This window comes from Lytechinus variegatus, chromosome 2, assembly GCF_018143015.1.
Source record: "Lytechinus variegatus isolate NC3 chromosome 2, Lvar_3.0, whole genome shotgun sequence".
NCBI classification, from domain to species: Eukaryota; Metazoa; Echinodermata; class Echinoidea; order Temnopleuroida; family Toxopneustidae; genus Lytechinus; species Lytechinus variegatus.
Window position 1 is genome coordinate 68615436 of NC_054741.1, and position 17953 is coordinate 68633388.

Genomic DNA, 17953 nt, shown 5'->3' on the forward strand with positions numbered 1-17953 from the left:
GATCATCAAGTTGTCTCAAAGACTTACAACTATCCTATAATAAATGATGAACTAGGCAGAGCGGACGAGCACGTAGAAAAAAGGCTGAAAAGCGAAATGAATTATTGCTTCTGTCCCTTTCATACAAGTCTTCAGATAAAGCAATAAATGAAGGGGGATGTATTGTAAAAGAGGTCACAGAGAGATATATAATTAATCGGAAAAAAATAAACCATTTGGATGATCTTATAATAACACAATATCTTGTTTCGCTGTCTTCGTTTAGCTCCTGAAAAGATAAAACAATAGTGATGATTACATAACTAACAAAATCTTGTGGAAAGCATCAAAGCTCACAAAATGCATTATAAAACTAATGGGGAGCAAGATAAGAATAAAATATGTGGCCTGCCACCCCAAAACCAACAAGAAGTCGACCCAAATGATTATTGATATTTTTCTTGGGCTTGACAATTAATTTCCTAAGCTTTAAATGATATATGATATGTTGAAATTGACCAACAATAGCCATTACAAGGATTTGATTGAATGCAGAGGAAATTCAGCACGAGTTTAAAAAATAAGGAAAAAACAAGGATTGAAGTTTGGGGTTCACTCAAGCGTGAGATGTGCATACCTGTGTAATCTCTTGAAACTTCCAAGCAGTCCGAAAAAAGTAGTGTCCAAGAAATGTATCTTTTTTATCCAACTTCACGATATCACATTTTTACAGTATGAAGAAAAAGAATTGTTCTTTCAGGTGAGATATTTTTGTTTTAGTTTTAGAAACTAAATTACTATATTGGCCATTTGCAGAGAACCTTACCTGGCGACTTATTGGTGGTTTTGGGAAGGTAGGTCACATATAGTTTTCGGTTTAAAATGGTTCATCTCTCAAACCTTTTTAATTTGTACTTTTTATTTTTCTAAACTCTCTACAAAGTTTATGTACCATATCACTCGAACTTTATACCTCTCTTATTCTAATCTATTTCTCTTTTTATCATTACTTTCTTGTTAATTTTCTTCTTCTCCTCTTCCATCCCATCTATCTTCCTACTTTCCTGATATTCCCTCCTCACTCTCTTACACTTTCTTTCTTCTCTTCCTCCACTCCCCTTTTAGTTTAATTCCTTGTATCTAAACAATTCTTTACAAAATGAACATTTTTATTTGTCCTTTTCTAATGATGAGAAAAATGAAATCGAGAAAAGTGAACCATAGTAAATCATTGATTTTTGTAACATCACTAAATATCTCTAGGTAAAAAACCTAGTCAAATATTATACATCGGCAATTCAATTTGATACAGGGGTCTTTCGTTTTATACACAATATCATAATTCCACAATAACATAAAAATTCACATGTACTATCAAGAAAATAATTTAAATCAAAACCATATATTTTGCAGATAACTCTCAATGTCAGAAATTATGATGAAGTCAAACGAAATTCATAAAAAATTAATTTTGATTTTTGGATTATGATCATGAAGGAATATGGAAGCACTGTAGCTGAATGATATAGAGACAGTAATGACAAAATAAGATAGGGTGGAGAGAGAGAAGGTTAAGAAGGAAGAGAAGAAGAAGCGGAAGAAGGTGAGAAGAGGAAGAAAATGAAAAAGACGAAGAAAACACAGAAAAAGAAAGATGGAGGAAAAGCAGAGTTGATTATGAGGAAGAAAGAAAAACTAGAAGGCAAAAAAGAAAGGGAGCTAGATAAAAAGGAGGGGGAAGAAAGATAAAACGAGGAAGAAGAAAATGAACAAGTAAAAAAAAAGAGATAAAAGGAGAAAGAAGTAACACATGACAAAAAGAGCGATGAAATATAAAAAGAATTGAAAAGGAAATAGACAAGATAATGAAGAAGAGACAGAGTTAGCTATTGATACATTGGTAAGAAAGGCCTATTCCAAAACATAATAAAAAGGGAAAAGCATATCTCTTACATGTAAAAACTAGAAACACAAAGAGAACATAATTATAAGGATGTCTTGCATATACAAAAATGAAATGCAACAGTTGTACAAATGAAATAAAGTGTGATCTCTTATCAAAATGACACTATTTTATGTAAAGGAAAAAATAACCCCTGCAAAGTGGTTTTGTTGTTACATTATACATTACAATACAAACTTACCACAATGGCATAATAACAATTCCAAACTGTCTGAGCAAACAATATTTGTTAGTGGTCTAAGCTAAAATGCGGACCCACATGACTTTGTGATGCTTTATGTGTCTTTTAATACTTAACAGCTTGTAATTAGCAATAATTATGTTTACCCTTAACATACATGGGAGTGCAGAAAGGATCAGAATACACACGAAAAACCTGATCTACTAAACTTTGAAAGGATTGTTTATACAGAAATACTGAACAGTCTCATGTTACAATGAACAATGATTTTTTTTTCGTTTTGATAAACAGAATATATTTTCCGACAAAGTCTTACCAGTTTTAAATAAAACTCAATTCGTGCTCCTCTGAATAGTTTCGTCTTAAAATTTGAGCAGATCATCTTTAGAGTTTATGACAGACCATGAAATGACATTGTAAGTTCATACATCCATTGTGTATGGTAATATAAATTTGTTAATTATGTCAATGCATGTTCTCCCTTTTCACTCATTAATAAGACAGTTTCGATTGAACCAAAATGAATTGTAAAGCGTTCAGACACAAAGGAAATCGTATATAGCTGGCGCCATTTCTTGTAATGAGAAATCTTTATTGGGCATGAAGGTACCATACTATCGCCCCTTTTGGTTACATTCTTATCTGCTTATTAGCAAGCAAGGATGGTACTCGCATAGGGGTTGGGTGATCGCCCCCTCTGATGTGGAAAATATTGGATGAAAGGTAAAAAGGTGTGGGGAAAAACAGGAAGAAGGGGAAGAATTTTTTAAAAGAGTACCAAAAAGAGGGGTCTGTACTATTCCTCTCAAGTTTTCCCACTATCAAACTATCTTTGTGCTTTGGCCTTGCTTGTCATAATCACGATTCAAATCACTCAAATCAAATCAGTATTAGACAATATATAATAAACAATAATGAATGATTAGCACCAAAAGGTGAGACTAAATAAAAATCAATGAGAAGATAAAAAAATGTGTAGTCATGCAGCAGCAGAAATATTAATGAGAAGAAATAAATATTAGTCTTTCACAGTTCTTGGAGTAGGCCGAACAAAATGATTTTATAACCAAACTAATAAAATAAACAATAAGAACACGACAAAAGGTGAATTCTAATTTGACCAACCATGGCCTTAAACAGAAAGCACGTGTAAACTTGTTCGAAAAAAAAAACTCAAAAGTGAGGGAGAGAAGCAACCGAGCTTGTCATTAGGGTGCTTTTGCAGTGTGTTAAGTGAACTCAAAGAATTTTGTGAATACTTTGGTTAATTTTTCAGTTTAAAAAAAAAATTAACATTTTCAGTAAAAAAAATGTGATTACGACCATGTGACTAACCCAAAGAGTACCTTTGTATATGTTACACTTCATTCTACTCTTGATAATGTAACTAAAATGACCCCTAACAATAATGTAATAATCCAAGAACTATGCGGACGCGAATGCATTATTACGTCATATGCAAAACGCGCGCTTCAAGCTATTGTTTACATTAGTTCTTTGAACTGCTATATCAGTGTTCTATTGTGTTACTTGCGGTTAGCATTAGCCTATAGTTCTTTACAGCGTTTCGAAATTTATCTCAATTAAAATGGGATGCATTCGGAGCAAACCGATTCATCGTCTGGATGAAATCGAGGATGAGTACGTCTTCGATAGCCTCGATGGATCTCAGTCTACTGGATGCCAACTGAGCATCGTCGAAAGTAAATCCATTGAGAACTCCTCTGACGTCAGGAGCCTTCCAGAGAAGTTGGATATTGGAAATGGTAGGCATATCAAATCGATTTTTAACAAAACATAGTTTAATACTAGTAACTCATTCCCTCTTTGAATAAATATCTACGCGGTGATATTTTAGCACGTTGTTTTACCTTTAAACAATATTGTTTAAATTTTTCCAAATTGTTACATTCTTAGAGACCTTGTTTAAAACTTTGAACAACTTTTGTTTAAAATTCTAAACGATAGTTTTTAGAGAAAAGGGGCTTACAAACGTGCACAAAATTTTTGACTGTGTATCATGACTTTATTTTAAAAATAAACATGCTTTGCACGGAATAAACAAAAAGATTGCCTTAAAAAATTGCAAGCAAACTTGCAATCAATAAATTGAAAGTAAATGTTAGATCCCTAAATCAATCTTTCGTCTTAAATTGAATTGCAAATGATTGCTGGTGTCAATCGTGTGATTCTTGCATTATCATAATTGGTTTGTTGTTGTTAAAATTGTTCAAATATCTTCTAAATTTGCAACTGAAGTTTGCAATCGGATGCAAAACACTAACTTGCAACACATGTCACCGTTGACGTGTTAAAGAAGATAGGAATGTTATAAGAGAGAGAAAGAGAGGGAATCGAACGAATAATGGAATAAAAGTATGAGACATACACTCTTTCCAAAATGAAATGAATAGACCTAGAATGTAAGAGATAATTTGAATTCGTTCAATAAGTATGATCAATCTTTATCTTTTGTCGAGCTATGGCATTACATTCCCACGTACTTTTATACATCGATGATTGCTAAAAAGGAATATACTTATTATGTTATTTTTGTGCATTCTCGAGTTTATTATAATAAATGATTAATTTACCACATTTTTATACTCTTCGATAGTTATTATAGTGTACCAAGAGCGTAACAGACTGTTCACAATAAAGTAGCAATTCAAATGATACATTTCCTAGAAACTATTTTCATTTTCATGAAGATTATCATGTTGCGATCACCCAACGGATCGTTTCCACCTCAAACGACAACGAGGAGAAATCTTCTAATGATGTTATGACAGAGAGAGTAAAACTCATCAAGGTATGTTACTTCCAATCAAGGATTAAAAGCATAGAGAAAATAAGAAGAAATTCAGTTGATACTAAATAAAATGAGGAAAAAATGACACCACTGCTTCAAAATGAATGTAACACATGGGGGGTTTTTTGGAGGGGGGTGTTTGTTGTAGGGTAAGAATAAACCACTTCCGTTTTCAAATTCAGGTTCATATTTAAACCAAAATAATTATTCCTACTAAACCCGAAGAGTGCACATTCATTCACGAGAATGAAATGTAAATGATAATATGCATTCGATCTTTGAAAAATATGTATCCCCCTATGCATTAGATGTCATTCATTTGAATTTTAATGAACAACATTAAACTATTCTGCCAATGAATTCGACGATTTTCGCATTTTAGTTGAGACTACCAGGAGCAACACTGAAAAAAACATTTACTAGTATTTTATTTTGATTATTGCAATCCTGAATGTTATGCAGGATATTGCAGACCTTCAGATGGCTGATTTAAGAATGGCAAGGGAAAGGTTTCATAGAACCATTATCCAAAGAGATGCCAGGAAAGTAGTTGCCTTACTGAAGAGGCAACCATTCACTGAAGATACACAGATTGATGGAGAGAACGTATCGTCTACAAAGAAAGTTGAGATCTGGCAATTGCAGGAGGATAAGGAAGAGGAGAATGAGCAAGAGGGGGAGGGGAAGTGCCAATACGGAGACACAGCTGTACCCGAACTCAGATATTTTCAGGTTTGTTCTTTATTGATACTTTCCAGAAGGTTATACTAAAAGTGGATAACAACCTTACTGATATACTGACCAACAATGATGACGCTATACTATGAACTAAATTCAATCTAATTCTTAGGTTTAAACCACATATAGATTGAGAAACAACATAATTGCAATGCATTTAACATGTTTAATGAATATTGATATTAATGTAGATTATAGATTACTGTAATATTTCTAAAAACAACTACCAATTCGATCTTATATCGCAGGATATCATCGCCTCTCAGATGGAAGAACTGAGAGACGCTCGGGAGAGACTTCATCGATGCGTTATCATGAGAAACGCTATGAGAGTGGTGGAGGAACTGAGGAGACAGTCTACGAGTGATACGGAAGAGGAGAAGGAGAAAGAAGATGAAGAGGATGAGGATCAGAACGAAGGAAAGGAAGAGGAGTCTGACAAGGAAGATGAGGATGACGAGGACGAGGAAGGCGAGAGGGAGGATGACAATAATGATGACAACAAGGACGAGAAGGATGCAAACAATGGAGACAATGATGACGGGGAGCCTCAAGATGAGGAAAATGAGGATAACGAGGGAAAGGAAGAGAAGTCTGACAAGAAAGATAAGGATGAGGAGGATGACGAGGAAGGCGAGAGGGAGGATGACAATAATGATGACAACAAGGACGAGAAGGATGCAAACAATGGAGACAATGATGACGGGGAGCCTCAAGATGAGGAAAAGGAGGATAACGAGGGAAAGGAAGAGGAGTCTGATAAGAAAGACAAGGATGAGGAGGATGACGAGGACGATGAAGGCGAGAGGGAGGATGACAATAATGATGACAACAAGGACGAGAAGGATGCAAACAATGGAGACAATGATGACGGGGAGCCTGAAGATGAGAAAAAGGAGGATGACGAGGAAGATAAGGATGGGAAGGATGACGAGGACGAGGAAAGCAAGGAGGACAATGAAGATTGCGAAGAAAAGGAAGAGGAGTCTGACAAGGAGAATGATGACGAAGAGGATGAGGGTGACGAGGACGAGGAAAACGAGGAGGATGACAATGAAGACGACGAAGGAAAGGAAGAGGAGTCTGACAAGGAGGATCAGGAGGATGACGAGGAAGAGGAAAGCAAGGAAGAGGATGAGAATGAAGATGGCCACGATGATGACGAAAATGATACAAACAAAGGCAAAAATGATGACGGGGATCCTCTAAATAAGGAAAAGGAGGATGACAAGGGGGAGGAAGAGAAGAAGGAAGAGGAGAATGTAGAGGAGGATGGAGGGAGCGATGGAGAGGTGGATGGGAAAGGGGCTTCAACAGCAGGGGCAGTCTCATGATGAAGAAATAGTTGTTCCCGATTTCAGCTATTTTCAGGTTTGTTCTTCTTTCCTTTCAACTTTTCAAATAGGGCAGTAGCATGGAGTATACATGTATATCAATATGTTTGCGCTCCAGAACCCTATTTTGTCATTGACTTTACTTCAGGAATCACCATATGAACTAGAAAACACAAATAAACTAATGCTGATTTCTTAAGTGACGATCTCAAAAATTATAAAACATGTACCCCAGCCCATAAGTAGAAATGGAAATATGAATAAAAATTTGTAAACCCCCTCTATTACTCATAATACAAGTCATGACCCGGGAAAGAACTTAACAAGATAAGTTTTGAAAAAGAATGGTCCCAAACTACTAGAATCACAATAATGCATGAATATATCATATTGGGTTGCCATATTGATGAACATAATTGAATTTCACATTAATTTGCAGAACATGGTCCAGGCTGAGATAGAAGAACTGAGAGCTGCCCAAGAGAGAATACACAGGTGTGTTATAAGAAGAGACGCATGGCGAGTAGTGGAGGAACTGAGGGGACTCTCCCTCAGTGATAAGGAGGAGGAGGGGGAGGAAGAAGACACGGACAAAGGACATGGATAGTATGAAGGGGAGGAGGAGACGGAGGAGGAGGAGATGGACACCGTCGAATAGACAAAGCACGAAGAGGAATATGAAGAATGAGATGGATGGGGAATAAAAGACAGAATTCGCCAATCTATCAAAAGGGATATCACGAGATTAGCAGAGGAAACTGAAGACTCAAACTCTCCGTCATACGGATGATGAAGGTATAAGGCAAGGAGCTGTGAAGTAAGGGAGAAGGGGGAGGTGAACGAGGATGACGACGACTATGATGGCGATGGTGGCTACGAGAATTAGGAGCAGAAGGAGGGAAGAGGAGGAATGGGGGGAAAAGGACGGGACAAGGGCGAGTTGGGAGAGGAGTACAATGATTAAGAGGACGGACAAAGTGTGGAGTCCCATGATAATACAAATGTTCCTCATAAAGGTTTGATATTTGTTCCTTCAAATTTTCTGAAAATGATACTTTGTGAGAAAATCCATCTAGCACCCTAATTCCAACATGGACGAAAAACGAATTGGACAATGTTATCAATATCATTCATACAGAGTAATGGATTTCAATCTATTGTCACAAATCTGCAATCACATTACCAACAAGCGTGTCGTTTAGGCCTATTGATGATCAAATGACATTTATATTGAATGGCAGGGTACAGTCAAGGCTTAGGTGGAAGAACTGTGAGCTGCCCGGAAAACAATTCAGCGATGCATCATTAGAAAGATAGAGTAGGGGGAAGCATTGAAAACTGTGAGGAAAGGTACACTGACAAGGGACACAAACAGGACGAAGAGGTAGATAAAATGAAGAGAACCATAGCCTTACAACAAAGAGAAGACGAGAATGACGACACAGACGAATATGAGGAAGATGATGAAGAAAGCAAAAGAACGAGGAAATTAATCGGGGAGTAGAAGAGGACAAAAGGACGGATGAGGAGGAAATATAGATGAGGTGGAGGAAGGGGGAGAAAAGAAGATGGAGGAAGGGTTCGAAAATGATGATTAAGATGAACAACTGTGATTCAGGTTTGTTTCTTATCATAGAACTTAGTAGTGGTACACTTCAAAATGTCAGAAACATTTATTTGTATGAACTTCATGATTTATCCAATGTTCAAGAATAATGCTTATATTGTCTCCCAACTCGAAACAAATTCTACTAAATTACAGCATAACCCTTCACTTCACTCACTGCAATAAGCAATAAATTACATGTTTTTAAAGGTGATACCCCCTGCAAATTAGTTGCACGTCATTGAGACGTTATGAAGCTCAATTTGTGTAATAATTACTACCATATGTTTTATCTCCTATTTACCACACAGTCTAGAATATCAAATACACCTAGGATGACGATTAGATGCCATCATCTTATATCATCTCAGAGGAGGATCCTGTCACCATGGAAACAAGTCATCCAGGGCAAATCGTGCTGGTTGCAACCGACCAACAACTGACGTTCTTATTCAAATTTATGAAGACTACCTCAATCAAACCAGGAATCTACTCTTGTAGGCCGATGACAAAACGTACGACTCCAGAATGGCCAACTAATCATTAGTGATTGGAATCATTTGAATGACTGTGACAGATAATAGATCATCGGATCATCAAGTTGTCTCAAAGACTTACAACTATCCTATAATAAATGATGAACTAGGCAGAGCGGACGAGCACGTAGAAAAAAGGCTGAAAAGGCGAAATGAATTATTGCTTCTGTCCCTTTCATACAAGTCTTCAGATAAAGCAATAAATGAAGGGGGATGTATTGTAAAAGAGGTCACAGAGAGATATATAATTAATGGAAAAAAATAAACCATTGGGATGATCTTATAATAACACAATATCTTGTTTCGCTGTCTTCGTTTAGCTCCTGAAAAGATAAAACAATAGTGATGATTACATAACTAACAAAATGTTGTGGAAAGCATCAAAACTCACAAATGCATTATAAAACTAATGGGAAGCAAGATAAGAATGAAATATGTGACCTGCCACCCAAAAACCAACAAGAAGTCGACCCAAATGATTATTGATATTTTTCTTGGGCTTGACAATTAATTTCCTAAGCTTTAAATGATATATGATATGTTGAAATTGACCAACAATAACCATTACAAGGATTTGATTGAATGCGGAGGAAAATCAGTAAGAGTTTAAAAAATAAGGAAAAACAAGGTTTGAAGTTTGGGGTTCACTCAAGCGTGAGATGTGCATACCTGTGTAATCTCTTGAAACTTCCAAGCAGTCCGAAAAAAGTAGTTTCCAAGAAATGTATCTTTTTTTATTCAACTTCACGATATCACATTTTTACAGTATGAAGAAAAAGAATTGTTCTTTCAGATAAGCTATTTTTTTAGTTTTTAGAAACTAAATTACTAAATTGGCCATTTACAGAGAACCTTACCTCGCGACTTATTGGTGGTTTTGGGAAGGTAGGTCACATATAGTTTTCGGTTTAAAATGGTTCATCTCTCAAACCTTTTTAATTTGGAGGGACTTTTTATTTTTCTAAACTTTCTACAAGGTGTATGTACCATATCACTCCAACATTATACCTCTCTTATTCTATTCTATTTCTCTTTTTATCATTACTTTCTTGTTAATTTTCTTCTTTTCCTCCTCCTCCATCCCATTTATCTTCCTACGATCCATGATATTCCCTTCTCACTCTCTTACATTTTCTTTCTTCTCTTCCTCCACTTCCCTTTTAGTTTAATTCCTTGTATCTAAACAATTCTTTACAAAATGAACATTTTTATTTGTCCTTTTCTAATGATGGGAAAAGTGAAATCAAGAAAAGTGAACCACAGTAAATCATTGATTTTTGTAACATCACTTAATATCTCTAGGTAAAAAACCTAGTCAAATATTACATCAGCAATTCAATCTGATACAGGGGTCATTCGTTTTATACACAATATCATGATTCCACAATAACATAGAAATTCACATGCAATATCAAGAAAATCATTTAAATCAAAACCATATATTTTGCAGATAACTCTCAATGTCAGAAATTATGATGAAGTCAAACAAAATTCATAAAAAATTAATTTTGATTTTCGGATTGTGATCATGAAGGAATATGGAAGCACTGTAGCTGAATGATAGAGAGAAGGGATAGAGAAAGTAATGACAAAATAAGATAGGGTGGAGAGAGAGAAGGTGAAGAAGGAAGAGAAGAAGAAGCGGAAGAAGGTGAGAAGAGGAAGAAAATGAAAAAGAAGAAAAAAAACACAGAAAAGGAAAGATGGAGGAAAAGCAGAGTTGATTATGAGGAAGAAAGAAAAACTAGAAGGCAAAGAAAGAAAGGGAGGATAAAAAGGAGGGAGAAGAAAGATAAAACGAGGAAGAAGAAAATGAACAAGTAAAAAAAAAGAGATAAAAGGAGAAAGAAGTAACACATGGCAAAAAGAGCGATAAAATATAAAAAGAATTGAAAAGGAAATAGACAAGATAATGAAGAAGAGACAGTTAGCTATTGATATATTGGTAAGAAAGGCCTATTCCAAAACATAATAAAAAACGGAAAAGCATAGAACTCTTACATGTAACAACTAAACGTAAAGAGAACATAATTATAAGGATGTCTTGCATACACAAAAATGAAATGCAACAGTTGTACAAATGAAATAAAGTGTGATCTCTTATCAAAATGACACTATTTTTTGTAAAGGAAAAAATAACCCCTGGGTCTAAGCTAAAATGCGGACCCACATGACTTTGTGATGCTTTATGTGTCTTTTAATACTTAACAGCTTGTAATTAGCAATAATTATGTTTACCCTTAACATACATGGGAGTGCAGAGAGAAAAGAAAGTGGAATTCGAGAGGATATTTTGTAGAGATTAGAAAGAAAGAATATAATGGGAGGCAGAGAAGAGGAGATTTAAAAAGTAGAAGAGAGGGGAAAAGAAGTGTTGGTTCGAAGAATGAAGGTGTAGAAAGGGAATTTTGTGATGGGCATCAAATGAGGACAAGGAAAAGGAGAAATAAAATGTCGCATTGAGAAAATAATAATCCGCATGAAAGCTGTACACATCAAAATGTATATGATATATGAAACATACAAATATAGGACTACAATATGGTGAAAAAATTATGAACCACGCCAATAATTCAGCTGTCTTTAATATTTTCCGTACATAATATTAAATGATCAGAATACAAACGAAAAACCTGATCTACTAAACTTTGAAAGGATTTTTACAGAAATATTGAACAGTTTCATGTTACAATGAACAATGATTTTTTTCGTTTTAATAAACAGGATATATTTTCCGACAAAGTCTTACCAGTTTTAAATAAAACTTAATTCGTGTTCCTCTGAATAGTTTCGCCTTAAAATTTGAGCAGATCATCTTTAGAGTTTATGACAGACCATGAAATGACATTGTAAGTTCATGCATCCATTGTGTAGAGTATTATAAATTTGTTAATTATTTCAATGCATGTTCTCCCTTTTCACTCAATAATAAGACAGTGTTGATTGAACCAAAATGAGCGTTCAGACACGAAGGTAACAGACGACTTAGGGAATTTTTGATGATATCGTATATAGCTGGCGCCATTTCTTGTAATGAGAAATCTTTATTGGGCATGAAGGTGCCATACTATCGTCCCTTTTGGTCACAATCTTATCTGCTTATTAGCATGTAAGGATGGTACTCGCATAGGGGGTGGGGTGATCGCCCCCTCTGAATTGGCAAGTATTGGATGAAATGTAAAAAAGGGTGGGGAAAAACAGGAAGAAAAGGGAAGAATTTTTTAAAAGAGTACAAAAAAGAGGGGTCTGTACTATACCTCTCAAGTTTTCCCACTATCAAACTTTCTTTATGCTTCGGCCTTGCTTGTCATAATCACGATTCATATCATTCAAATCAAATCAGTATTAGACAATATATAATAAAAAATAATGAATGATTAGCACCAAAAGCTGAGACTAAATAAAAATCAATGAGAAGCCAAAAAAAGCAATGTGAAGTCATGCAGCAGCAGAAATATTAATGAGAAGAAATAAACATTAATCGTTCACAGTTCTTGGAGTAGACCGAACAAAATGATTTTAAATAACCAAACTAATAAAATAAACAATAAGAACATGACAAAAGGTGAATTCTAATTTGACCATCCATGGCCTTAAACAGAAAGCACAGGTAAACTTTTTCGAAAAAAAAAACTCAAAAGCGAGGGAGAGAAGCAACCGAGCTTGTCATTAGGGTGCTTTTGCAGTGTGTTAAGTGAACTCAAAGAATTTTGTGAATACTTTGGTTAATTTTTCAGTTTTTTTTTTAAAAATTAACATTTTCAGTAAAAAAAATGTGATTACGACCATGTGACTAACCCAAAGAGTACCTTTGTATATGTTACACTTCATTCTACTCTTGATAATGTAACTAAAATGACCCCTAACAATAATGTAATAATCCAAGAACTATGCGGACGCGAATGCATTATTACGTCATATGCAAAACGCGCGCTTCAAGCTATTGTTTACATTAGTTCTTTGAACTGCTATATCAGTGTTCTATTGTGTTACTTGCGGTTAGCATTAGCCTATAGTTCTTTACAGCGTTTCGAAATTTATCTCAATTAAAATGGGATGCATTCGGAGCAAACCGATTCATCGTCTGGATGGAATCGAGGATGAGTACGTCTTCGATAGCCTCGATGAATCTCAGTCTACTGGATGCCAACTGAGCATCGTCGAAAGTAAATCCAATGAGAACTCCTCTGACATCAGGAGCCTTCCAGAGGAGATGGATATTGAAAATGGTAGGCATATCAAATCGATTTTTAACAAAACATAGTTTAATACTTGTACCTCATTCCCTCTTTGAATAAATATCTACGCGGTGATATTTTAGCACGTTGTTTTAACGTTAAACAATATTGTATAAACTTTTCCAAATTGTTACATTCTTAGAGACCTTGTTTAAAACTTTGAACAACTTTGTTAGAAATTCTAAACGATAGTTTTTAGAGAAAAGGGCTTACAAACGTGCACAAATTTTTTGACTGTGTATCATGACTTCATTCTATAAATAAACATGCTTTGCACGGAATAAACAAAAAGATTGCCTAAAAAAGTTGCAAGAAACTTGCAATCAATAAATTGAAAGTAAATGTTAGATCCCCAAATTAATCTTTAGTCTTAAATTGAGTCGCAAATGATTGCTGGTGTCAATCGTGTGATTCTTGCATTTTTGTTTTTGTTGAAAGTGATATAATTTCTTGTAAATTTGCAACTGAAATTTGCAATCAAGTGCATAACACTTACTTGCAACATCGTTGCCGTTTACGTGTTAAAGAAGTTGGGAATGTTAAGAGAGAGAAAGAGAGGGGGATAATAATCGAACGAATGATGGAATAAGAGTATGAGACATACACTCTTTCCAAAATGAAATGAATAGATCTAGAATGTAAGAGATAATATGAATTCGTTAAATAAGTATGATCAATCTTTATGTTTTGTCGAGCTATGGCACACTTTCCCACGTACTTTTGTTTATTAATAATTGCTAAAAAGGAATATACTTATTATGCTATTTTTATGTATTCTCGAGTTTATTGCATCATGATACACGATTAATTTACCGCATTTTTATACTCTTCGATGCTTATTATAGTGTACCAAGGGTGTTACAGACTGTTCACAATAAAGTAGCAATTCAAATGATACATTTCCTAATATCTACTTTCATTTCATGAAGATTATCATGTTGCGATCACCCAACGGATCGTTTCCACCTCAAACGACAACGAGGAGAAATCTTCTAATGATGTTATGACAGAGAGAGTAAAACTCATCAAGGTATGTTACTTCCAATCAAGGGATGAATCAAGGATTAATAGAATAGGAAAAATATGAAGAGGAAATTCAGTTGATACTAAATAAAATGAGGAAAAATGACACCACTGCTTCAAAATGGATGTAACACAGGGGCATTTTTTTGGGAGGGGGGTGTTTGTTTAGGGTAAGAATAAACCATTTCCGTTTTCAAGTTCAGGTTCATGTTTTAACCAAAATAATTATTCCTACCAAAAGCCCTTCACTCAACATGCTCAAGAGAATAAAGTGTAAATAATAATATGCATTCTATCTTAAAAATACGTAGTTTCCTATGCAATAAATATCATTCATTTGAATTTTAATGAACAACATTAAACTATACTGTCAATGAATTTGACGATTTTCGCATTTTAGATGAGACTACAATTATTTTTCACTCATATGTACATTTTATCGCTCCAGGAGCAACACTGAAAAAAAAAACAGTTATTGTATTTTGATTCTTGTAATCCTGAATGTTATATGCAGGACATTGCCGATCTTCAGATGGCTGATTTAAGAATGGCAAGGGAAAGGTTTCACAGAACCATTATCCAAAGAGATGCCAGGAAAGTAGTTGCGTTACTGAAGAGGCAGCCATTCACTGAAGACACACAGATTGATGGGGAGAACGAATCTTCTGCAAAGAAAGTTGCAATGTGGCAATTGGAAGAGGAGGAGAAGGAGCAGAAGAAAGAGGAGGAGGAGACTGTGGAGGAGGGGAAGAAGGAGACTAAGGAAGAGGAGAATGAGCAAGAGGAGGAGGAAGGGAAGAGCCTTTCCGAAGACACAGCTGTACCCGAATTTAGATATTTTCAGGTTTGTTCTTTAATTATTGATACTTTCCAGACAGTGATACTAAAAGAGGATAACAACCTCACCGATCTACAGACCAACACTGAAGACACTATACTTGGAACTAAATTCAATTTCATTCTTAGGCTTAAACCACAAGTAGATTGAGAAAAAATATAATTAGTGTACAAGCAATGCATTTATATTAATATTTATTTTTTAAGTAGATTATAAAAGATTATTGTAATATTTTTAATAACTACAACCAATTTGATCTTATATCGCAGGATATCGTCGCCTCTCAGATGGAAGAACTGAGAGGTGCTCGGGAGAGACTTCATCGATGCGTTATCATGAGAAACGCTATGAAAGTGGTGGATGAACTGAGGAGACAGTCTACGAGTGATGCGGAGGAGGAGGAGGAGGAGAAGAAAGAAGATGAAGAGGAGATGGAGGATCAGAACGAAGGAAAGGAAGAGGAGTCTGACAAGGAAGATAAGGATGAGGAGGATGACGAGGAAGGCGAGAGGGAGGGTGATAATAATGACGACAAGGACGAGAGGGATGCAAAGAATGGAGACAATGATGACGGGGAGCCTCAAGATGAGGAAAAGGAGGATAACGAGGGAAAGGAAGAGGAGTCTGACAAGAAAGATAAGGATGAGGAGGATGACGAGGACGAGGAAGGCGAGAGGGAGGATGACAATAATGTTGACGACAAGGACGAGAAGGATGCAAACAATGGAGACAATGATGACGGGGAGCCTCAAGATGAGGAAAAGGAGGATGACGAGGGAAAGGAAGAGGAGTCTGACAAGGAAGATAAAGATGAGGAGGATGACGAGGACAAGGAAAACAAGGAGGATGACAATGAAGATGACGAAGGAAAGGAAGAGGAGTCTGACAAGGAGAATGAGGATCAGGAGGATGACGAGGATAAGGAAAGCAAGGAGGACAATGAAGATGACGAAGAAAAGGAAGAGGAGTCTGACAAGGAGAATGATGACGAGGAGGATGAGGGTGACGAGGACGAGGAGGATGACAATGAAGACGACGAAGGAAAGGAAGAGGAGTCTGACAAGGAGGATCAGGAGGATGACGAGGACGAGGAAAGCAAGGAGGAGGATGACAATGAAGATGGTGACGATGGTGACGAGAAGGATACAAACAAAGGCGAAAATGATGACGGGGATCCTCGAAATAAGGAAAAGGATGATGACAAGGGGGAGGAAGAGAAGAAGGAAGAGGAGAATGAAGAGGAGGATGGAGTGAGCGATGGAGAGGTGGACGGGGAAGACGAGAAGGGGCTTGAACAGCAGGGGCAGTCTCATGATGAAGAAAGAGTTGTTCCCGATTTCAGCCATTTTCAGGTTTGTTCAACCTTCCTTTCAACGTTTTAAATAAGGCAGTAGCATGCAATACACATGTATATCAATATGTTTTCGCTCCGGAACCCCATTTACTTTACTTCAAGAATCACCATATGAACTAGAAAACACAAATAAACTCATACTGATTTCTTAAGTGACGATCTCAGAAATTATAGAACATGTACCCCAGCCCCTACAAAAATCGAAAATATGAATAAAAATTGGTAAACCCCCTCTATTACTCATAATCCGTACAAGTCATGACTCGGGTAGGAACTTAAGAAGGGACAAGATAAGTTCTGAAAAAGAATGGTCCCAAACTACTAGGATCACAATTAATGCATGAATATATATTGGGTTGCCATATTCATGAATATAATTGAATTTCACATTGATTTGCAGAACATGGTCCAGGCTGAGGTAAAAGAACTGAGAGCTGCCCAAGAGAGAATACACAGGTGCGTTATTAGGAGAGACGCATGGAGAGTAGTGGAGGAACTGAGGGGACTCTCCCTCAGTGATAAGGAGGAGGAGGAGGACACGGACAAAGGACAAGGACAGTATGAAGGGGAGGAAGAAGAGGTGGAAGAAGAAGAGGAGGAGAAGGACGCCAAAGAGCACAAAGAGGAAGATTCAGAATGAGATGGACGGGAAATAAAAGTTCGCAAATCTATCAAAAGGGATACCATAAGATTAGCGAAGGAAAGTGAAGACCCAAACTCTCCGTGATACGGATGATGACGGTATAAGGCAAGGAGCTGTGAAGTATGGAAGAAGGGGAGGTGAACGAGGATGACGACTATGATGGCGATGGTGACTACGAGAATGAGCAGGAGGGAAGAGGAGAAATGGGGGGGAAAAGTACGGGACAAGGGCGAGTTAGGAGAGGAGGAGTACAATGATAAAGATGGTGGACAGAGTGTGGAGTCCCATGATAATACCAATGTTCCTGATAAAGGTTTGATATTTGTTCCTTTCTTTTTTTCTGAAAAGTTTTAATGATTGATACTTTGTGAGAAAATCCATCTAGCACCCTTATTCCAACATGGACGAAAAATGAATTGGAAAAAGTTATCAATACCATTCATACAAATTAATCGATTTCAATCTATAGTTGCCATAGATCTGCAATCACAATATACATACCAACAAGTGTGTCGTGTAGGCCTATTGGTGATCAAATGACATTTATATTGAATGGCAGGGTACAGTCAAGGCTGAGGTGGAAGAACTGTGAGCTGCCCGGAAAACAATTCAGCGATGCATCTTTGGAAAGAGAGAGTAGGGGGAAGCATTGAAAACTCAAACTATCAGTGACGAGAGGGACACTGACAAGGGACACGAACAGGATGA

At 36.3% G+C, this 17953-nt stretch overlaps 1 protein-coding gene across 1 annotated transcript; it reads left to right on the forward strand.

Annotated features, from left to right (window-relative positions):
• Positions 1 to 13200: 13200 nt before the first annotated feature.
• On the forward strand, positions 13201 to 17242 carry LOC121406933 (glutamic acid-rich protein-like). The gene is made up of 5 exons (XM_041597807.1): positions 13201 to 13378; positions 14317 to 14417; positions 14925 to 15254; positions 15518 to 16600; positions 17003 to 17242. Exons 1-5 carry the CDS (start codon positions 13201 to 13203, stop codon positions 17240 to 17242), a joined length of 1932 nt encoding a protein of 643 aa, XP_041453741.1.
• The last annotated feature ends 711 nt before the right edge of the window (positions 17243 to 17953 follow it).

Bases quoted from the DNA above. Each gene is read 5' to 3' on its own strand.
- LOC121406933 (XM_041597807.1), top strand. From the start codon at position 13,201: ATGGGATGCATTCGGAGCAAACCGATTCATCGTCTGGATGGAATCGAG. The intron at 13,379-14,316 runs GTAGGCATATCA...CATTTCATGAAG, and splicing joins GGAGATGGATATTGAAAATG to ATTATCATGTTGCGATCACC. The intron at 16,601-17,002 runs GTTTGTTCAACC...ATTGATTTGCAG, and splicing joins CCGATTTCAGCCATTTTCAG to AACATGGTCCAGGCTGAGGT.